Here is a 25,041-nt window from a genome sequence, read left to right as displayed (position 1 = left end):
AGAGAGCGTATTGTGAGCGAGGATCGAGCGTGCAGCGTGCCTACTATAACAAAACGACTAGAAGGTAGGCCGAAAGATAGAGATAGAGAGCAGCGGAACGAACGGAGAACGAGAAAAGGAGGGACAGCGGCAACGATAGAGAGAGAGAGAGAGAGAGAGAGAGAGAGAGAGCTATCCTTAAATTTAGCGAAAATCGCAGTTTCCCATGACTTTCGACCAAAAATTGTGAGAAAACCTTTACCGAGCTAATTTCAAAACATTGCCGAATGAAAAAATGTATACACAATAAGTGGAAGCAATTAGAGCAGTTCATAAAAGATATGTCTGTTGAATTTTCAGATGAACTTCTCATCGAACTGGTGAAGAACAAGCGAGACTTGTACGACTTGCAGTCGTCATCATGCAACGACGCAAATTATAAGAGAAACGCGTAGAGTGAAATAGATAGAACCGTCGGCGATTCTGATTAGTAAAGTTACAGGTTCACATTCTAATATATAATTTAATGCGTTAATAATAAATAACATTCTTCATTAATGGTTTAACATTAACTATACAAGAACATTTATACAATTAAGTATAAAAGAATGCAGACATTAATATCAGTTTTTACAAAATTCTATCCATTTGCATGGTACTGAGCCTGCCGGCGAATTAAAAAAATTATTGAATTTATCTGTAGCATCGAACGAATCAATGTTGGAACTTCCACCAATTGCTGGTAAATTATCTATAGCTGTTTCCCAAAGTCTTCTGGGTTACTGAATATCACACAATTTCTTATGATATTGTGCACAATGCATGTCGCCATAAAAACTTTACTCGCAGCATTATGTTCTATTTTTAGATTCCTGTGATAGATTCTAAATGTCTGGTTATATGCCGTCTTCCTCGGCTCAATCGATAATTGAATATTCGTTTCTCTATAACTCCCACGATTTGTGAGTCTGGGTATGGCCGCATTAAATACTTTTTCTTAAATGCTTCATCACCCAAGATGACGAATGGCACCTTTATATGTTTGTTTCTAGCAATATGCAATCACCAGGATCATTTGATTTCCGATTCTCCAAATGTTTACCAATCGCGAAGTTTTCAAAAATTCCCTCATCACTATTTTTGCCGTAAGATCTCATACCTACGATAACAAACTTGCTATTAGCATCTACGAATGCTAACAGCACCGCAGAAAACGATTTTTCGTAATTAGAATATAGAAAATTGCTATTTGTAAGAGTCCCACCCAGGGCCCCTATTTGGAAAATTCCACAATCTATACATATCCTCTACTATAATTAACCAGTGCTATGTGGTTAGTGTACATATATATTCGGTTAGCAGTAGTGCATTGATTGCACTTCTAGGACTATACTTCGTCCAGTTGAATGTCCTAACCGATAATTAAACGCAGTCGTACGAAAAGAATCCCCTATAGCTAAATATCTAAAAATAAAAAACGTATCAGTTGTACTAAACTAAATTTTACGTTGTGTCTTCATAAAAACAATATATAATTAATTTCATTTTATGTATTAAATGTTTCGTCTTCATATTTACAAGTAATAAATGTTGTTGGGAAGCTTAAAGAAGACATTATAGGAAATATCTGGCATGATTAAGAACAAAAAGCGGCCAGGCAGCAGCCAAAATTTCGTGGTAGAGGTGAAAGATTGTACTCCATGATGGAAGAGGAAAATAGGCATAGGGAGGACTTGATACTGGAAAATGAGCCGAATACCAGTGCGCAACCAATTCACAATGGGCGAAAGAGGAAATACAACAAGAAATCACCACCAATAGACCATCGCCTATTTTAATGAAGTATCTGATGGATATGGATCAAGATATCAGCACATGGTTTACAATTTCTTCAAGTGTATGACGGAAACAGTCAAAACATTTAATCCAATAGATCAGTATCACATCAAAAATAAATTATATACTGCTGTAAATGAAATGAAAACAAAGTACTTATAAACACAAGCACCAGCTTCTCTAGAGACATACAATACATATTTTTTCGAACACACATACAACGCATAATTTCGACGTTTAAGAATATTACAGTTCTCCATCGCCGCCGCATCACACACTACACTCACATTCAAATTCGATTCGCACAACGAACAGCAATCGTGAGTATTCTTGGCGCATAAAATTTGGAAATAAACCACACATTACCTATTACTGTTCTTTTATTACATATTTTATATACGAACATATTTACATATTTTAAAGTACTTTCTTTTACAATATTTACATTCAGCAGTTCTGCAGGCCTGCACCAACATAGTTATCGAATAAAGATGTAAATCCTGATCAGAACTGTAAAAATAAATAAATTTAAATATACATATTCAATCTACTTCAATGTAAATATAAAAAATGATACTTGTAAATATTTTATTCCCGTTTTCTCTTCGATTCCATGTCATTTAAGAATTTTCGCGTCCTACATATGTTCCAATCGCCTTGTCCAGTTATCCTTGCTGCAAAGTAGAAGAAGGATCGGAAAGTAAAAATTAATAGAAGAGCGTGAAAAAACCCACCTCCAGCTTACATCAATGACGATGATGTTTTCTCATCAAACAGCTCTTCATGTGCACTGTATTGCACTCGCTGGAGCAAATCTGACCTTTGATGGGAATACTTTCTGGAACAGCTCTTCATGTGCGCTGTATTGCACTCGCCGGTGCAATCGCATTAGGCCATGAAACAGCTTTTCATTTGTGCTGTGTTGCACTCGTCGGTGCAACAAATAGAATAAAGTATTTTTCCTATTTGATATATGCAGCTGTTCTTGCATTTGATAATAATAGTAATGACTTTTGTTGAATCCATCACCTTGGAAAATGCGTTGTATCGCAGGAAGCTGTTCTATTACTTCAATGGGAGTTAAATCTGTTGAAGGTTGTCCCCCTGCAACGGATGTAATATTTTAAATTAGGGTATTACATTGTTGTATGATGAGCTGCGTTGCATCTAGCGAGAGAGTGCGACGACTGTCTACTGTCTGCGTTGCCTTTTTCTTGAGGCTCCAACGGCCAAAAATTTTGTTTTTTAGTCAGTTGCCTGCGGACGAGCGAGGTGTGTAGTTGTGCCTACCGAACTATCACCCTTAATATCGATTAGCTTTATGTGTGTTTCCTTTTCTTTTTTTTCGCGTCGCGCTTAGGTATGGTATAACAGCATCGATACAGAGTCTACATGGTAAAATGGAGATACCTAATTGTTCTTCCAGTTGTTTCATGGCGTTAATCCTGTATTCAACGGATCGTAGATTCTGTATTTGAAAATACATTATTGTTGAAGGTTGTCCCTGCGAGGGACATAATATTTTAAATTTTGTTATTATATTGTTTTATGATGGGCTGCGTCTCATCTGGCGAGAAAGTGCAACGACTGTCTATCTGGACAAGATGTTCTTAAACAATAAATGAGCGTAGACCCGCATTCCTCTGCGCATATGGTCTATTGGCACTGCGTTGCCATTTTCTCTACGGCCAAAAATTTCGTTTTTTGAGGTACATAGTTGCCTGCGGACGAGCGAGGCGTGTGGTTGTGCCTACCATTGCTTCCGAACCATCACCCGTAATATTAGTTGACTTTATGTTTGTTTCCTTTTTTTCAATAAATAGCTATCTCATTAAAATTAATTCTGTTACGATTATTTACGTTGCCTGTAAATACTCAACATATTTGCACAAAGTGGGTGCCCCGTTGGATCCTTCCATTAATGTTGATTACGCATAGCTTCGGCCCTGTCCACTTTAGAGAAGCGAGCAGGTTTACCTGCTCGAAATGTAAATCGCACCGACACTTCTATTAGGTCGTTTGTTCTACAGAAATGCATACATAATCCGATCATGTGTAGAGTTTTCGTGCTGGACAAAGAACTTCTCGTAAAAATACAAAAATATTGCGGAGAAACTACGCCCGTCGACACTTTTTAAAACTTTGACGTTAATTTATAGCTATTTGGGACTAAAAACAATGAACAAATTGTATACCACTACATTCGAAAATCTCCCCTCTATCTTTTAAGATGGATTACTAGAACTTTCTAATGTTTTTACTTTTCATGCGATACCTAATTTTTTTTCGTAAACTGGAGTAGACGGAGCAATTCGATCTTCGGGTACTTGATCAGGGAGTGAAACTCTACAAGAATTTCATAGTAGCTGTAGGAAATGAAAAATCGTGCCCGACAGTAATATTTTTGTCCAAATGTGTAAGGTAGCCGGGGCACGGGTCACGTGGAGGGTGATGGTGGGGGCCTTCTCGGCCTCCTCGCCATCAAATTGAAAAAGCAAATAGAAAACTACTGGGTTTTCACGGAGCCCAGGCCTCCACCGAATGGACCGCACCAGGTGTCCGCGTACGAAAAATATAATGAGGTACCTGATGGAAGTGGACCCAGGAAAGGCACAGGAGGCATTAAACTGTCTAGAGGCATCCCTAAAACTTTCTTCAGGACCCATCGCCATCTCTACTGATAGCAAAGGTCGAAGTATTTATTTTAAACAACTGCGCGGACCTGGATGCGCAGTAAAATGGTGGGAAATGGCGAATTTACTATGGTGAAGCAAATCGTAGGGATCTCGATGTTGTAAACGGACCCTTTTCTGCTTGTCTACGCATGTTTCTATCTATTGTCTCGTCTTATCTATTGGCCATTTCTGTGACAGCTTGATTTTTCTCGTCAGAAGACCTCAAATTCGTAAACTACGTACATGCATTTCACAGTGCCCTAAATTAGCCCACCCCCGAATTGTAGCACGGACTAGAGCACTGTCCCGAACACAGTTTCTTTTCTACCCTTCGCGTCGTAAATGAACGTTTCTAAAACAACAATTATCATATGGTCTAATTGTTGATATCTTATTTATTTCCTAAAACCATTTTTAAATTAGTGAGGCTTTTTTAATATGTTACACAATTTTGTCTGTTACTTCTGTATCGCAAACTGTGATTACAAGTAATGAGAAAGAAAGACAATCGGCGAAATATTGATTTTGCATAGTATTGAAGAAAATGCCATTCTTCGATAATTTACCTTTCCCTCGGTTAATTCATCTCAGCCTGCAACGAACATTTAAGAAATAAGTTTTGTAGATATCGGAAACTTATATCCATATTGAAAATTGTTGAAATTTTAGCCTCGAACAAAAATTAATCTATAGTTTACTTAGTAAGATATCTTTACATAGTTAAGATAATAAGATTAATACGTTAAGATATCGGTTTACATTTCGCCGGCTCCGTCAGCGGGTAGCGACGGTGATGTAATCTGTATATATTAGATGCCGCGATACATCATCGCCGGTACCTTTTGATGTACATCGTGCCCTGACTGTTTGAGGGTCCCAGCGTCACGTATACAATGTAAAACGCGACAAATAAAACGTCTCTGATTGGTGGACACGACGAACCCAAAAAGGGTATAAAAGAAGCGTTTCTTCTTACCGGACTCTCAGTAGAATTTGGTCGCTCGATCGGTTTCGCTCATATACCTTCTCTCAATAAAGGAATAAAATAAAGTCCTTTTAAGCAAAGTATTAGAATCATATTCATTTTCATTCCATAATCCCAACAAAAATTTTATCGAAATGTTATTATGTTGTTATGAGTTATAAATAATTAAAGATTAATTTATATTATAATATTAAATAATTAAATAATTAAAAAATTCGATCAAAAATTGTGAGAAGCAGTTGTTAGAGCACTTCTATATATATCAGAAGTAGTATCATATAACATAGAATACATATATATTCTATGTTATATGATACTACTTCTGATTCTACTTCTATGTTACAATCACAATTGAAAAGCGTGCTAGAAAGAATAGCAAAAGGAAACAATAACCCATCAAGGGTAGATTTAATAGCTGCCAATATACGTAAATGTAAAATAATAAATGAAAAATACTTTCGGCGTATAATAATACATTTAATAATAATAGATACTTTTACGTTACAGAGGGTGAGACAAAAAAGTTGCTAAAGGCGGCAATGTATTGCAGTTACGCAAAAGGCATAAAAAAAGGAAGCTACCCGATTGGTTAGCACACCACTCAGCTCCGGCCAATTAGGGAAAATTCCTATCGAACACCCCAGTATATAAGCGAGAGAAAAAATAACATGTAGCCAGTCTTACTCGTATTCTGACTCTCACTTTTGCTGGTGCCTTAAACGGGTAAAGACTCTGTATAACGAAGATAAAGCACACGTGTACACCTCAAGACATCAGACTCATTTCACGAGCACATCAGACTAAGAAACCTCCGATATATCTAATGCTGTCAGCGAGATTGAATCTAGGTATGTATTTACAGTCACAACCACCCAGTTCCCTACAGCAGACATGCAACACATTTTCATTCCAACACTCGCACTATATACATAAATACGATACAAAAAATTACTACAGTGACCCACCATCCCCATCACATACCAAACACATCACATTAACATTAACGTTCACATATCACACGTCCATCTCGTAGGATCACATGTAAAATTATTATGTATATTTGTATATATTTAATCGTTATATGTATATTATTGTATATATTTGTATCTTTTGTATATATTTTATATATTATATCTTTTGTATATATTTTATATATTGTATATTTTGTATACATTTTATATATTGTATATATTTTAATTTTAAATTTTTAGTATCGGTATATATACATATTTCTGTTAATTCAAAGCTAATAAACAAACTTTATTGATAAAATTGTATTTTATTTCATCGGAGAATGAAATATCTCATTAGAAAGTAACATTTATTTCTTAGTAACAACTTACCTCAAAGCGTTAACAATTCACCAAGACCGGAAATCACTTGATCAGTTATTGGAAGAATTGAGTTGCATGAAGCAAGAAACAAATGAAAATGTATCGCAATTTTATCAGAGGCTGGAAGATCTAACTTCCAAGGTATCGGGCGTGATCCACAATACAGAAGGTAATCAGGAAGCATTAAATGGACGGTTACTCATGATCAATGACATCACTTTAAATCGATTTGTCTACCATACCCGCCCCGCCATTTCGCAAATGTTGAGGTACGGAGGCTTTAAAAACATTAATAGTGCCTTTACTGCTGTCATTTCTGAGGAAAAAGCCTCAGCCTATAAGGAAAACTCCCATAAATGTAGAATTTGTGGTCGCACAAATCACACCACAAATAATTGTTATAGAAATACATCTGACCCTCCCACTCGTAATCATAACAACTTTAGATCCGTTAACTACAGCCAAGCTCCTACTTCATCTACAAACCCACAAGCCCAAATGCAGCCCATTACACAATGTCGTCATTGCAAACGCTTTGGTCACACTATAGGGGAATGTAGGAAACGTCAATATAATAAAGCCAATAAACAGAATCCGTATCAAGGACTCTCTAACACTCACCAAACTAGACAAACTCAATATCGGGGATCCACTAACCAGCAATACCAAAACCGTTTTACCTCGAATGACAGGCGACATAATATTAATGATACGGGTGTCGTGAATTTTCATCAACAGGATTCTCGACTAGCTTCTCAGTTCCCCAACCCCCCGATAGATATCGAGCAAGCGACTGTAGACTTCAACAGTATGAGAATGTAACAATTTCTGAATCTTTGCTATCATCCTATCATCAAAGCTTCCAATTCCCACGATAAAATTTTAAAAATCCTAATCGACACCGGTGCCTCAGTTTCTCTGATCAAGGCGACCAGTATAATCACTCCCGTAATGAGTAATGAAACTCCCGTAGTATTGAATGGAGTATCACCGAACGCACCAATCGCAACAAAGGGCGAAACTGAAATCGAACTCGAAACTCATTCTCAACCTATCACCGTTAAATTTCAACTTTTAGATAATCTCACTAATATACCATTTGATGGGTTGCTAGGGGATGATTTCTTTCGCTCACAGAAAGCCAAAATTGATTATTCTACCTCCACTATTTTGCTAAAATCTAAACCATTCCAAATCCTCCTGCTCCGCAATACGCCACAAAAATCTATTTCGACAATTAGGATCAATCCAAGATCAGAAACTGTCGTTCCTATTAAATTATTAAATCCTTATAACGTTAATGAGGGTATAGTATGGTCGCAACAACTAAATTCTGATAATATACTGTTAATTCCGAATGCTATTGTTCGGTTACACTATAACCCCAATAAAATATAACGCCGGTTTATACTATGAAAAACTCCAACCTCTGAAGCTCTAAAAATCTCAATGGAAACTAGTTATCTCGCTCGAGTTGGCCACTTATCTGCAGGAGGAACCAGAGGCCCTTAAACATTCCAAACAAGCAGAAGACCTTTGCTCTCAGCGAAGACTGACCCCTTGCCCAACACAGGAATTCGTACCAATCATCTTAAGGAAGCTGGAAGACAGCAAAAAATACAGGCGCATGCTGCAAGGAATGATCGAAGAACACAAACTCGGACGACCAAGGAAAATCCGGATACCAAGAAGCGCACCATTATCTTTCATAGGAACCATCAGTAAGGTATTATTCGGGACGCTCACCGAAGAGGACGACACCCAATACTATGAAGCTCTAGATAAATTATACTCCCGCACTACGAAATTGGCAGAAATCACCATCAATTAAACCCAAATCGTGCGCTCCGAATTCAATGACATCCATATTCAAATGCAGAATTTAACAACACAAATTCACCTGCTATCTGAGAAATCAAAAACAATAGCCGAATCACTTCAAGAAACCCAGAAAGTTGTTCCAAAATCCCGGATAGAATTTCTGATAAGAAATTGGATGCAAGCTCTCGACTCTGCCGTAGACAAATACCAGTCGCACCTAATTATTATAGTAGACGCAATTCTCTTCGCCAGACAGGGAATACTGCATCCAGCCATTCTATCCCCCAAAAAGCTCGCAAGTGCTGCCAATAAAATCAGGAATACCACTGAATACGAGTTTCCTTTAACGCCTGCCGAACTATTTACGACTAAACAGCATTACCGAACTCCAAATTTCATATTCAAAAGAACGGATGCTGTTCCAGTTAACTATACCACTGTTGGATCAGGAAACCTTTAATCTATATAAAATTCATCCCAATCCATCTGTTCAAAATATCGGACCAAATTAAGTAACAGTATACATAAAGCCCATATCCCCGTACCTCGCAACATCAACCGACGGAAGAAACTATCTCCTACTCAGCACCCGATACATCCAGTACTGTTTCCAACATCACAAACAGCATATCTGCCAGGCGTTTCTACCCTCATACAAAAGCTCCGCAAAACCAATTTGTGAACTGAATTTGCTTAAAAACCCCAGCCCAAAAATTTGGAAGACCTGCGACGTCCAAGTCTCATTACTCCCTGACGAAGTATGGGAACCACTGGAATCGAAGCAGTCCTGGTTGTATTACAGGAAGACTGAGAGGAGGATCCAGTTCTTCTGCAATGGGCATTCTGTGGGTACAGATTACATCCACAATGCAGGACTGATTCATGTGAAGGATTCTGATTCAATCGACACTGTAACCTCAAGACAGAAACAACTATACGCGCGTGAAATAGCCCTTAACCTAACCCAACGATCACCGGATTTTGGCACACCTCACATAAATATTCTTCAAGAAATGGCACGCCCAACCAAGGTAGCACAGAGTAAGGATACGTGGCTACAATCCAACCGCGCTGTCTCCTTAACACACCTGGAGAAGGAAGCTCAAAAAATCCAAAAGGAAGAACAATTCGTACATCATGTCCATGTCGGACACACTTCTCTTAATCGGTGGAACAGTGCTTGGAATTTACAAGATGAGGCCATCCTCCCTTTTTAACGGCCAAATTAAAGAAGATACAACCCCGAATCCTACGGAAAATCTCAACGAGGCCCTCGAAGTTAGACCATCACTTACTCCGTCGCCAGAGGAAAGCATCTCCGCTAAACATGCTCTGGGAATCGTCTAAAAACTAATGCAAAATAGCCCTAATGGAGTAGATTTGTCCCCAAATAAAAGACCGGCGCTTCCGCGATCCTTCTGAATTTCTGTAACAAAAATGTTCGCTGAAGCATCAACGCAAACGGAAACCCACGAAGGTTCCCGGACGATATCTATCCAGACCGAAGAATATGGGAATTGGATCTGGGAGCGGGAAGCTGAAAGAAGAATTTATCCTTCAAACCGCTTCGAGGCCGGAGAAGGAGGATTCCGCAGCGGGAAAGCTACCTAAACCAGGCAGAAAAACACAAAACACCGGGGAACCCAAATTTCACCAAAGAAGATGCAGTCGAGGAAAAGGCTTGAATCATCCGTGAATCTCTGGAACTACGAACTGGAAAAAATAATAGGCAACGACATCCCAAACTGGATACCAGAAGACCGGCTAGAAAAGAAATACAGGCGGATCCGAAAGAAGCTGGAAACACTATTTTAAGTATAATAAGTTTTAGATAAGTATAGAATAAGTACATACATTACACACGCACACAACACACTCAGTCCGTTTCCAGAAATCTATGTAAGGCGTACGCCTTCAGGAAGGAGTGAAAGCATCATTTACACGATGTTTCATCTAAGGGGGGAGGTGTAACGTACGGAGAATCTTCACACGAATTTTTTATATTCCTTCCTGAAGGCATACGCCAGGCTGGCGCTAGCCAGCCGGGGGTTCATTTGTATATCGCGAGTCAAGTACCTCCAAGGGGGTACGACGACGAACGTTTCTGGAATCGGTTCACATAGGAACACCCCACTACCATATTTCCAGAGAAAATCTGGCTATATAAAGGCCTAAACGCGACCTGGAATCAGGCTAGTTTCGAGGCATTCGTCGACGTGGAAACTCTAGTGAGATTGAGTCTTAATTCTCCTTAGAAGCTGAGAGCGCGATAGAATCTGCGAACACCTACATACATTTGTAAAAACCTAAAACGCGTAATAAATTAGCTTTTACCAGTTTTCTTTGGTTACAAGTTCAATTATTTCCATTTCCTATTTCGAAGCAGTAGTTGGTATAACCCACAAAGATATATCTTTATCGCTCGAAGTATATCTTTATTTCTCTTCCTTACAAAGTTACGAGGCAGCCTAATACCAATTTCCCCAAATACTATCCTTACCTTAAAGGTAGCCACCCGTGCCGAAATAAGCATCGGCTGATCTACGCACCTCATCCTTACCTCCTTGAAGGTAGCCACCCGTGCCGAAATAAGCATCGTCTCGTCTACGCACCTTATCCTAACCTTAAAGTTAGCCACCCGTGCCGAAATAAGCATCGTCTGGTCTACGCACTCTATCCTTACCTTAAAGGTAGCCACCCGTGCCGAAATAAGCATCGGCTGATCTACGCACCCCTATAAAAAAATCCCAATTTCATGCAACCTCCGGCCACCTTACCTGCCTGGCCCTCGGCCCGTAACAATATATATTAGTATTAGAAGGCAAAGTTGTACATCATTTCTCAGTTTGAACTAGTACTCTAGCGAAAATGAATCGCCAAGCCAATACCTCCTTTAAATATTGGGCAGCTTTTAATTTTTCACCGCGAGAAAGGCAAGTCGTATCGTGAGATCGGAAAGATAATGAATGTAAGTAAAAGCACAGTCGCTGATATCATACCAAGATTCAATAATGAAGATCGTATTGAGTCAATTCCACAACCCGGACCGCCAAGGATTCTCAACAATAGAGAGACAATACGAATTCTACGAAAAGTTAAAGCAGATCCTTCCGCGAGTGCTCCAAAATTGGCTGCCGAGATGTCTCAGGAAATGCAAAAAGATGTGCATCCCAAAGCTATCCGAGTCTGTTAAAAGAAATGTTATAATGAGTGTGTTGCCCGCAGGTAGTGGGCATTTCATCAATGAAATGAATAGGAAGAAACGAGTCCGATTTGCTAAAGGATTTGTCTGCAGACGAAAGTAAATTTAATGTATCTCAATCAGATAGACGAGTAACGGTCTGGAGAAAAGCGAATAGTGAGCTAAAAGTGAAAAATTAGCGAGCGACTTTTAAACATGGTGAAAGTAGTGTTTTCGTTTGGAGTTGTTTTTTCAAGTAGTTGGCGTGGGCAAATTAATTTTTATTGACTGCATCATGGACAAAAACAAATATTTAAATGTATTAAAGGATAATTTCAAATCAAGTGCTACCAAAATGGTACTAAAAACAGTTTGAAATTTTATCAGGATAATGATCCGAACCACATGGCCCAAGTAGTGCAACAATTTTTGTTGTATAATTGTCAAAAAGTGATGCACCCACCTCCACAGTCCCCGGATCTTAATCCGATAGAGAATTTGTGAAATGAAATAGATCGCAGAATAAGAAGAACACCCATAAATTCCACAAATGATTTTGTAGCGACCAGTCGGCGCACATAAAAAAGATTTATTTCTCGTGCAAACGACTAGCGTATTTATGACTCTCCTTCGAAAAGGCTATTTTTGAGTGAGCTGTTTTCTGTCCAGATGGCAATAAGCCAGTAGAGTTTTTTACCTGATTCTCGATAGTCAACGAGACCGTCATAAATAACCGGAAATTCCGAAGGGCACGCAAAACGGACCCGAACGCCGGACGTCCGAGCGCAACAGCCCTGAGGAAAATCCCGGCCGTTACATCATAAAAAACGCACCCACTCCGATCACCACGCGGTCCCAAAACAGGACGCGCTCAGGGCGTAAGGGACAAGGCGGTGAGAAGGAAATGGACTACGCTGATTGGGAAAACCCATTCGCGGGTCAACCAATCAGGAGGTGTCCAGCGCCCTTGCCGGGGACAAATAGGCTAGTATAAAAAGAGCAGTAGTTAGACGCTCGCTCTCATATCTCGGACGAAAAAAAGACTTGTAAGCTTGTGGTACACGCAACGCCGTTACCCTTACTACGACGGTACGCTGCCCGAAGTGACTCTACACGATTTGTCCAATAAAGTTAGTAGTTACACCGCACGCAACACAATTATTTACCAGAACACACCCCATAACTAAAATTTTTTGAAAAAAATTGTTTCTAGTATGCCGACACGTCTTAAAAGCGAAAGGATTTGTCACAAAATATTAAAGCAATTTATATTATTACCTAGCACGTTCAAAATCACTGGTTTTTCAAATGTGTCCAAATATTTTTGTAACGCGATAATGACGGATGTTTTTAGCTATTGTTAATTAGAATATAATGTTTATAAAATTCGTTAATAAAGTGTATATATTTTATAACATTAATAAATGACTTATCACATAAAAAAATTTGTTGATTTATGCATAAACAAATGAGATATAAAGCAATAAATCTATGAATACTCTAGTGTCCGAACATTGTCGTTACTAACTGTATATTCGCTTATGCTCCGTCTAATTATTTCTTCCTTAAACCACTGCTCCATCTAAAACATTTTAAACCTTTGTCTTTATCTGGACAGTCTTTATCGAGACAGTCGTGCTCAACTGAGCCACACCCGTAACAATGGTTTTTTTTTACCGCTACATGCTCAAACATTCGCGATGACGTTACCCTTCTTTGTTCATTTCTCCTACTACGCATACTTTGTCCGGTACCTTCTTTCATTTTATTAAATGTTTCGATATCCTATTTTAATTCTGAAGCGTTCGTGAACCATACAATATGGCCTTATCGCGTTCCTCGCCTTGAAGTCCATCCGCGATGTACATATGTATTGAACGAGTGCTATTTCCTCGATATTGCCCTGAGTCGCAATTTCTTGCATACTATAAATGTGTTACTTTCGATCGGTTGTTGTCTGCGCTTGAATAACTGCGAACGAATCGTTGCTGGATTTATCTCGGTTTTAAATTCTTTAATTAAACTATACTTTAAACTGTTCCACGATTTAACTTTTTTTTCGAAGGTGATGAACACTGTTTTGCCGATTCTCTCAGCATACATTTCCCGTAGATAAATTTCGGCAACTCGTTCCAGTCCAACAATGCACTCGTATCTACGAAGTCGCTAATCCAACTATCAATCGGTAATTTGCCATCTCCGTTAAAATGAGATAGACTGTCCTCCTCGTGATGGCATCGATCGCTCCTCTTTTGTTGCTTCTCAGCCTGTCGTTTCGTAGTTCATCATTTGTCTCCTGCTCGGACTCTCCTTCGCTGTTTTCGTCTTCTTTCTCGCCATCCTCGTCCTCTTTACCTTCCATTGCATGCTTTAAGCAATTTCTTAATTTTTGCTTATTGCCTGCGCTAGGTACAGTAAAATCTCTCTATTTATCGCCGGGACCGAACTCCGAGGTGTCAAGAGTAGTACGCAAGAATTGATTTCTTCGAGCCTCGCGGCTCGTCTTTATTATTGCCAACACCTCGTGAGAGAGATAGAACGAAACTAGGGTCGAGCGAAACTACTTAGATAGGCAGCGGTCAGCATCGGAGACAGCCGGTGTACAACATTGTAATGATAGAATAGAAACGATGACTTAACTTTTTTATTTCTAATTTTTTATACATGAAAATGTTTTTAATATATTAGTCATATTCTTCCAATTAAAATGATACCAAACACGACATGCTTTATACCATTATTATTTATTACACGTAATAAGTAACTTATTTTATTTGCGAAAAAAGCATTACAATCACCGATTTTTAACATATGAAATATTAAAGGCAAGGTCAAAGAAGGTATGTACATATGTGTTTCGAAAGAAAATATCACCGAAGTTACGCTATTCGAATCTACGTTCGACGCCGGGAATAAGAAGGCTTTACAAGCATGAGAGAATGAAGAGAACGAAGAGGGCCCAGAATGAAGAGTTCCTAGTTTAAAATTTGTCGGCTCGGGAGAAGCGACATCATTTTGAGGACGAGCCTACGCGTGGAGGGAGTAAAGGAACTGTTTTCTGTACATTTTCCATCAACTCTGGAATGTTAAGAGGTCGAACATCGAAAAAGAACACAACATGAATTTGATGGCATATTTTAACATATGATGAAGGAGTAAATGTGAATTTTATGGTGATTAAAAAAACTTTAAAAACTTGTATAGACATTTTTTCTGATTCGTGGTTTGGAGTTGCAATAGAAAACATAAAAAATGTTTGGAATAAATTACTGTACAGTAATAATCCTGTTGAGCCTCCAATTGAACCAAATATGGGAGGGCTTGAAACTGATTGGTCAGATATGATGAGCACAATCACAGGAGGACAATAGCACCATGGCTCACATCACTCAATTTTTAATAAACTGTGAAGAAGAAGAGAGAAGGAATGGGAACGAAAAAGCAGAAGAACTGGAAAATGAACCAGACAACCACAATAAACTATATGCGGCCCTTGAATTGTTGACATCATACGGTGAAAGAGAGCCAGCTTTCGTACAACACATAACGGAGACACTAAAATCATATTATTTGAGCAAGAAAAATTAAATAAGTGAGTACATACGTTGTACTCATACAATGATCAAAATTTGCAGCCAATTTCAATATGAATTATTTACAAATTAATTTTTTTTACATTATTTGTTACAGCATTTAACGCGAAAATAACATTTTTTGGGAACGTGAAATAAACATCAGTAAGGGCAACAACTTTGCCTAAATTCTTTTCCACCGCACACCACGTGCATCTTGGCAGTAAATTACGTGCAACATCTATCGTCTTTGATTTTATCAACAGAAATATCTGTCCAAACTATATCGTGTTTGGTCTCATTTTAATCAGAAAACTATCAGTAATATGCTTAAAAAAATCAGTGTTAAAATGTTAAAATTAAAAAAGTTATGTCATTGCATTATGAGTTGTCTTCCGAGAATTCGAGTCAAAGAAGCCGCGGCACGTGCCGTAGCATGCGTGTTCACCGACACCATCGAACCTTAGCATAGCGAGAAAATCGATAAATTAAAGGACCGCAAGAAAATCAATAAATTACAGGGCCGTAGCAAAATCTCGGCGTCAGAATTGGCATACTGAAGTTACGCCGAGAAGAGAGACATTACTGTAATCCTAGTTTCTTTGCTGCTGCTCTTAATTCCGCGAGCTTCATTGTATCGATCTGTTTATGCGTGTATCTTACAGCTTCGATAGTTTCACTTTTTCTTTCCTGCTTCTCCTCCGAACATCGTTTTCTTAGCGCCTCGTTCTCGACGATCGTTTTGTCTAAATCTTCGCGTTCACTTCTTTGACTTCCCTTATCCACTGCCTTGGTTTGAACCATCGTCTCAGCTCTTCAGCCACTTTCACTGCTTTACTGACTTTTACTGCACACCGACTTAGTATTCACGCGTGGTCGTCTTTTCTCACGCAACACTCTTAATCAACTTTATATTGCACTGGCTAGACTCTATTTTCTCTTATAATTATTTCAGACGTGCCCCCAAATGTGGAATTCCCTATCGCGAGTCTTCCGAACAGATACCTCGCGCGCGCGCGCGATTAAAGAATCATTTAATTTAATATCTTTAAAAAAGAAATTGTTCCGGCCGAATCGCGGACCGCGGGTCAACGCACGTTCGACTTTCGATGTACGCCGTCTTGCCGTTTTTGTCGAATATACGGCGAGGCGGCAAGACAATAACACGATCGACGTGCGTTGGCCCGACCGTCAAACGCTCGCCTCGGCCGAAATGTATACGCGGTGTTATTGCCTTAGGAGGCAATTATCCGGCCTTCGACACCTGACGATGCTTCTCCTTGAACATCGGCCAGGTGTCTATATATACTGCCGCAAATTTGATAACGGGGGATTTTGGTAGACAACGTTATTGCATATAGACCAGTATTATTCTGCGCCCTTGCGCCCATACGAAGCCGTGCTTCATTTTATAGTCTGTGCGAAGTCGTGCTTCATCTCATACTAAGTTCGAAGCCGTGCTTCACTTTGTAACAAATTCGTAGCCGTGCTACACTTGATACGTCTGTAGCGGCCAGTCGGCGCGCATAAGAAAAGATTTGTTTCTCGTGCAAACGACTAGCATATTTATGACTCTCCTTCGAAAAGGCTATCTTTGAGTAAGCTGTTTCCTGTCCGGATGGCAATAAGCCAGTAGAGTTTCTTTTTTACCTGATTCTCGATAGTCAACGAGACCGTCATAAATAAGCGGGAATTTCGAAGGGCACGCAAAACGGACCCGAACGCCGGAAGTCCGAGCGCAACAGCCCTGAGGAAAACCCAGGCCGTTACATCATAAAAAAACGCACCCATTCCGATCACCACGCGGTCCCAAAACAGGACGCGCTCAGGGCGTAAGGGACAACGCGGTGAGAAGGAGATGGACAACGCTGATTGGGAAAACCCATTCGCGGGTCAACCAATCAGGGGGTGTCCAGAGCCCTTGCCGGGGGCAAACAGGATAATATAAAAAGAGCAGCAGTGAGACGCTCGCTCTCATACCTCTCATATCTCTCATACCTCTCATACCTCTCGTACCTCTCGTACCTCTCATACCTCTGATACTCCTCATACCTCTCTTGCTACGACGTCACACTACCCGAAAATGATTCTACGCAACTTATCAAATAAAGTTAGTAATTACACCGCACGCACCAGTTATTCACAAGAACACAACTCATAACTAAATTGGTGACTCGACGTGCGATAATTGTGCAGTGCGCGACTAAAAAACGACGGGTAAGTTAATCACAAGTGACACGCGGTAAAATAAGGGCAGAAATGGACGCAGGTATGAGCCAGGGAAACGCCGCGTTACCTGAGGTGTGCCGGGTCGGCATACGAGTGCCACCGTTCTGGCCCGAACAACCGGCGATCTGGTTCCACCAGATAGAAGGCCAGTTCGCTTTGAATGGCGTCACCGCGGACACGACGAAGTACAACTACGTGATGTCGCAACTGGAACTGAAATATGCCCGAGAAGTACGAAACACTGAAAGGCGAATTAATCCGGCGCCTGTCCGCGTCCGAAGGGAGGCGAATCCAGCAGCTGCTGGAGAAAGAAGAGATGGGAGACAGAACGCCATCTCAATTTCTGCGGCACATGCAGAACTTGGCGGGTCAGGCAGTACCGGACAAATTCCTGGGTACGTTATGGACTGGCAGGCTACCCAGCATGATCCGGGCGATCGTAAGCGCGCAGCCAGACATCCCGCTAAACAAGCTAGCGCAAATCGCGGATCAAATACACGAGGGCACAAACCAAGCCCACGTGGCCAGCATAGCCGCCCCGCAGACCGAGACGACAGAAACAATGAGAGGCCTGCTGGAGGAGTTCAAGCTCGTCGTCAACGAGCTCACACGTCCGCGGACCTGAGATAACCGTTCAATATCGAGGCACCGTTCGAGGAGACACCGCGGCCGTTCAGGATCCAGAGGCCGACGCCGGAGCGCATCCCCGCGAAACGTGGACCATTGCTGGTACCACCAGACTTTCGGAGCGAGATCCACGAAGTGCCAACAGCCGTGCACATTCGACGCGGGAAACGATCGGGCATCACGGTAAATGCGGCAAATTGTGATGGACCGCGGACCCGCCGCCTCTTCATTCTTGAACGCAGCAAGAACGAAGAGTACCTTGTAGACACCGGTTCAGACCTGTGCGTGTACCCGCGTGCGTACATTAAAGGCCCGTTGAAGAAAGCGAAACACGAACTGTTCGCGGCAAACGGGTCCATTATCGGCACGTACGGGCTGAAACCAGCAGACCTGGACCTGGGATTACGACGGTCGTTCACGTGGAGATTCGTGATAGCGGACGTCTCCAAACCTATCATCAGAGCCGACTTCCTGGCGCACTATGGGTTACTAGTGGACCTCGCGGGATGACGACTCCTCGACCGGACGACCACGTTGACATCCAGCGGGAGGATCGCCGCCTCAACAACACCGACCATCAAGGCGATCGTCGGGGACTCGCCGTACCAGCAACTTCTAGCGGAGTTCCCGTCTCTCGTGCGTCCAGCAGCGCGGCCGAACAGACCGATCGCTCACGAGGTAACACACCACATTACAACTACCGCAGGTCCACCGGTGTATAGTAAGCCGTGACGTTTATCGCCCGAACTTTTCAGAAACGCTAGAACGGAATTTGAGGACCTGTTAAGTCTTGGTCACATCCGTCCTTCTAAGAGCCAGTGGGCCTCAGCCCTTCACATGGTTGCGAAGAAGGATAACGGATGGAGACCCTGTGGAGACTACAGGTTACTCAATGCCCGTACGATCCCAAACCGCTATCCGATTCCGCACATCGAGGATTTTTCGAGAATGTTGTCCGGAAAAACGATTTTTATCACGATTGATTTGGTGCGCGCGTACCACCAAATCCCCGTCCATCCGGAGGACATTCCGAAAACCGCGATAACGACGCCGTTCGGTTTGTACGAATATGTGGTTATGCCCTTCGGACTGAAAAATGCAGCGCAGACGTTCCAGCGGTTCATGGACACCGTGATAAGGGGACTTGATTTCTGCTACGCATACCTCGACGACATCCTAGTGGCGTCAGGTAATGAGACGGAGCATAGAGATCACCTGCGCACACTTTTTTCACGTCTGCAGGAGTACGGCATCGTCGTGAACCCGAGCAAATGCGTATTCGCGGAATCGGTAGTGAGGTTTTTAGGTTACGAGGTCAGCGCCGAGGGTACCAGGCCACTAGCCGAGAAAGTTAAGGCCATACGCGAATACACGAAACCCGCAACAGTCAAACAACTGCGCGGTTTCCTAGGTATGGTCAATTTTTATCGTAGGTTCATACCCGGTGCGGCCACATTGCAGGCTCCGCTCAATCTGCTGTTGCGGGGGCGCAAGCTGAAAGGCAACACGCCCGTGCAGTGGACGAGTGAGGCGGAATCTGCACTAGAGAACCTAAAGACCGCGTTAGCGAACGCGACACTATTGGCGCATCCGTCGAACGATTCGCGCCTCTCAATCATGGTCGATGCATCAGATTTTGCGCTAGGAGCGACACTGCAGCAGTGGCAAGGTGGTTCGTGGCAACCATTAGCTTTTTGCACGAAAGCCTTGTCACCTGCACAGAAAAAATATAGCGCATATGACCGCGAGCTGCTGGCGATTTACACAGCAGTAAAGCATTTCCGCCATGCGATTGAGGGACGCGAATTTACAATTTACACGGACCACAAACCGATAGTGTTCGCGTTCAAACAAAGATCGGACAAGTGCACGCCGAGACAGTTCCGATATCTCGACCTTATCGGACAGTTCACCACGAACATACAACACGTTAGCGGCAAGGACAACGAGGTCGCAGACGCACTCTCGCGAGTTGAGACGGTTACGTCCATTGATTACGCGCAATTAGCACGCTCGCAAGAGCACGACAACGAAGTCGAGAAGTACATAAATGCGTCTGATACCTCGTTGGACCTGAAACGGATACGCACGATAGACAGCGACGCGCCTGTCTATTGCGACATTTCAACCGGTAACGTGCGTCCATTCATAACGGCTCCATTCCGACGCCAAATTTTCGACGCCGTACACGGGTTGTCGCATCCCGGTGTAAAGGCGACAATCCGTCTGGTAAAACAGCGCTTCGTTTGGCCGTCGATGGAAAAGGATTGCCGAGAGTGGAGTCGGAGCTGCCTCGCGTGCCAGAAAGCAAAAATCACCAGACATGTCTCGAGTCCGGTAGGCACCTTCGCGCCGCCGTCGAGCAGGTTTGAGCACGTGCACCACGACTTAGTAGGACCACTACCTACGTCGAGGGGCAATAGATACTGCCTCACCTGCATCGATAGGTATACGCGTTGGCCAGAAGCTTTACCGCTCGAGAACATCGAAACCGAAACAGTCACGCGTGCCTTTGTTTCGAGGTGGATTGCACGTTTTGGGACACCGGCCAGAATAACGGCGGATCAGGGCCGGCAGTTCGAGTCCCATCTGTTCAGACAATTGAATCACTTACTCGGATGTAAGCATTTAAGAACTACGGCGTACCACCCCGCAGCAAACGGCATGGTCAAGCGTTTTCACCGGCAGCTGAAAGCGGCGATAAAATGTCGTGCCGACGACCGGTGGACCGACGCGTTACCTGCCGTTCTGCTGGGCATACGAGCGGCGTACCGAGATGACCTAAAGTCATCAGCCGCGGAGTTGGTGTACGGCGAGAACATCAAGCTCCCCGCAGAGATGTTCCGCGACAACGATACCAACGCGACCGACCAGGCCCAGGTGATAGATCAGCTGCGCGACCATTTCCGTAAGATACGACCGACACAGGGTTCCCGCCACGGACAAAGAAGGATGTTCATCTTCAAGGACCTCGCGACAACATCGCACGTCTTCATACGGACAGACGCGGTACGAGGACCCCTCCAAAATCCGTACGACGGACCGTTCCCTGTCGTATCCAGGAGCAACGACAACAAGAACTTTGTGGTGCGGGTTAGAGACAAAGAGACCACCGTCTCAGTCGATAGGCTCAAACCCGCCTATATCATCGACGACAAGTACGTCGGTAACGACCTCGAAAAACACAGCAATACGTCAGACAATACGTCACAGCAACGCGCCTGAGCCCCGTACTCGTTCCGGTAGAAGAGTACGACTCCCGGAAAGGTTCCAGGTAGGCGTTAAGTAGCGAACAGCCAGCGACAGTAACCTTAAGGTAGACATAAGCAAATGTATTAGAGATAGTAACGTTTGCACTGGTAAGGGGGTGATGTAGCGGCCAGTCGGCGCGCATAAGAAAAGATTTGTTTCTCGTGCAAACGACTAGCATATTTATGACTCTCCTTCGAAAAGGCTATCTTTGAGTAAGCTGTTTCCTGTCCGGATGGCAATAAGCCAGTAGAGTTTCTTTTTTACCTGATTCTCGATAGTCAACGAGACCGTCATAAATAAGCGGGAATTCCGAAGGGCACGCAAAACGGACCCGAACGCCGGAAGTCCGAGCGCAACAGCCCTGAGGAAAACCCAGGCCGTTACATCATAAAAAAACGCACCCATTCCGATCACCACGCGGTCCCAAAACAGGACGCGCTCAGGGCGTAATGGACAACGCGGTGAGAAGGAGATGGACAACGCTGATTGGGAAAACCCATTCGCGGGTCAACCAATCAGGGGGTGTCCAGAGCCCTTGCCGGGGGCAAACAAGATAATATAAAAAGAGCAGCAGTGAGACGATCGCTCTCATATCTCTCATACCTCTCATACCTCTCATACCTCTGATACTCCTCATACCTCTCTTGCTACGACGTCACGCTACCCGAAAGTGATTCTACGCAACTTATCAAATAAAGTTAGTAATTACACCGCACGCACCAGTTATTTACAAGAACACAACTCATAACTAAACGTCGAACGGAGCCGTGCTCCAAGAATTGTAAACCGAGGACTGTGGAGTCCAAATCAATAAATCGTGTCGTCTCCTCACGACTTCCGGCGGTTATTTTTGTGTCGTGCGCAACAGAAATATATCCTAGTGCGAAGTTCGATGTACATAATATTTCGAGGTTGCATGCTGACTACTTTTGGTCTTCTTCCTTCTTTATTTTTTCGCTCGAAAACAAGTACGCTAAGTGCGTAAGGAATAAGACAGTGATACGGAAAGACGAACAGCTCTGATTGGGAAGACCCATAGCGAGGGTTAGCGAATCAGGTTTGTTTAGGAATTTTGCCAGTGCAAACGCGGAGATGAAAACTTGACGGTCAGTCACTTAATCGCGATTCGTCCTCAGATCCACATCGCAAAGAGTCAAGCGTATACATTATTATTTATGTTTATGTAAAACATACAATGCCATACATATACATGAATTCATGTAATGTTAGTAAAAATATACTGTTTTTATTTCAATGGACTAAGTGTATGTATACTTTTGTCCATCACTAATCAATGTAAGTATGAAAAAACTTGTACACACAAGAAAAAGCAAGTCATGTTGTTGAGGATTACTGAGCGAGGGTTTATGGCGGGGGGCCATGTGCTTGGGATCCTTGAAATCGGCTTGGGTATGGGCCTGTCACCCGCTCCGTGTTGAAGAAAGCTTTCGGATCGCCCCAAGGCACATGGTCGACACTCTTGGTCATCGGCAGTATTGCCCGCCATAAACGCTGGATCCTAGGCCCATAGCGCGCCGCGGGTCGCTGAAGACGGTACGTTTTGGGACAACGGGCAATCAAGGGAGTGGGATGCAGATGTCGGGAATTTCCCAGGCCCATGCGCGGCCTCGAACTCCCCTCCAAACGTTGCGGTACTGCCCCTTCTTAGGTCCCAGGCGTTGTCTTTCGGGCTCGTCGCGATTGGGCGGCTTTCCTCAGCACCCACCCCTAATTTGCAAGAGTAGGGAGGACCGAGGTGTCGTTATCAGCGAACTTCGGTCCACAGCTCAGATACATTTCGAAACTCGTGTCACCCTCGCAACTTATAACATTCTTGTATCTCCACCGGAGAGCGTAAATAACTTGTCTATTTCACTCACGGTGCAAAGGTTGTTCCTCCTGCTAGGGGAGGTGGTTCTTCGAACCCTTTATTAGTCGACACAACGCGTGTAAATTCCACAAAGCTCGACCGATTCTCAAAAATCGACCGCGAGCAACAACACATGTATCATTTTGAACGCGAATCGTTCAAATCGAGCGGTATATTTCGGCGTACCAACAGAAAAATTCATAAACATAGCGAACCGACCAAAGAAGAAGAACGTAATTTACTTCAATAACTTCAACAGAATAGCTTCAACACGTAGAATAGCTCCTTCACTACTACTACTCTACGCACATTGCTACACATGAAATGGATAGCCCCATATGGAGCACAGAAAAAAACAATGTCATATCGCACCTCACGTCGCGTGAGTGTGTAAAGGATATCTGAAGAGCCACATTTGGCTCACGAGCCGCGACTCGCTCAGCCCTGCCTTAGGAAAACATGTAGCCGAAGTGACCATCAGGTCTCAGAGAAATCGCAGTACATTTTTACTTCTTTATGAAAAAATACTAATCGCTGATTGGTATGCCCTTTGGTCACCAATTTACGGTACATAATATACTTAACTATGAAGGAATATAATAAAACTGAGGTACTTCAATCAAATTAATAGAACCGAGTATTAAAGAAATTTGAAATGTGTGGAAAATGCAAATATTGCACCAACCAATCAATTCGAAAAGATAGTTATACTAATTCTATGGATAAAATTCCTTACAAAGAACTAATGGGTAGCTTACACTACTTATTGTTAGCAACTAAAAGCCCCGACATTGCATTCGCAAGATATATTAAATGTAAAGAAAATTTTTAGATAGTTAAAGGGTATCAAGACTTAAATACTCCAAAAATCTAGGTTCGTGTAATCATGGACTGATAGAATACTCTGGCTCTGATTTTGCGGAAGACGCGAGGCCTAAAAAAGGTGCACCTCGGGGAATGTTTATTGCAGGATAGGGCAATAGAATCGGTTACTGTGAGATATCCAATTGCTGTATGTTTGGTTTGTTTTCGGGCATAATTAACATTATATATAAAGAATAAGACAGTATTTTCATATTTCTTCATTTTTTTCATTTTTTTATAAAAAGAATTGAATATATCTCGTTAGATAAATATAAAGTTAGCTACGCTCGAAAACAAACCAAAGGCACAGCAATTGGTCGCCCACAGTAACCGGTTTCACTACTCTACACAAGGTGATTCTCGTAACATGACGATTGAAAATAAGTCATAAAATATTTGTTGTACGAAAATTAGTTTCAGATCGAAGTTGCATGGCTTCCTGGGAGAAATATCGCATTCTAATCAATTTTATGCTATTTTGATTTTTTATCAACATATGAACGTTATCCTCAATTTTTAAAAATGGAATATTTAATATTTCTTCCCGCGAATATTCGTATAAAGCGTTGAATTCTACGTAAAAAAAGTATTACACCAAACTAGGTCTAAGATATATGGTTACTGAGATATTAGCGAAAGCAAAGTACGTTTATTAGTTAACATAACGAAGTCAGACGATTTTGTTTACGACCGACCAATCAGTACTGGAAAGCACAATGCTACATGTTACATGGGTAACAATGTATGCAACAACGTATTAGTCGTGTATGTTCTGCGTTAACAACAGAAACTCTTGAAAATGTTTCTCGCTTTCTA

The 25,041-nt window shown here is 42.2% G+C and overlaps 1 protein-coding gene and 1 pseudogene across 1 annotated transcript; both read right to left on the bottom strand.

Annotated features, from left to right (window-relative positions):
• Window positions 1-4,487, bottom strand: LOC117225087 (uncharacterized; annotated as a pseudogene).
• Window positions 2,178-24,670, bottom strand: LOC117225085 (uncharacterized). Its single transcript, XM_076526769.1, has 4 exons — window positions 16,047-24,670; window positions 2,550-14,179; window positions 2,393-2,489; window positions 2,178-2,325 (listed from the first exon to the last, which is right to left on the bottom strand). The coding sequence occupies exons 1-2, from the start codon at window positions 16,185-16,187 to the stop codon at window positions 13,967-13,969; spliced, it is 354 nt and encodes a 117-aa protein (XP_076382884.1). The 5' UTR covers window positions 16,188-24,670; the 3' UTR covers window positions 2,178-2,325; window positions 2,393-2,489; window positions 2,550-13,966.
• Window positions 24,671-25,041: the final 371 nt, after the last annotated feature.

Source organism: Megalopta genalis, chromosome 16 (assembly GCF_051020955.1).
Source record: "Megalopta genalis isolate 19385.01 chromosome 16, iyMegGena1_principal, whole genome shotgun sequence".
Lineage (NCBI taxonomy): Eukaryota > Metazoa > Arthropoda > Insecta > Hymenoptera > Halictidae > Megalopta > Megalopta genalis.
This window is presented reverse-complemented; position numbering and strand designations above follow the sequence as displayed.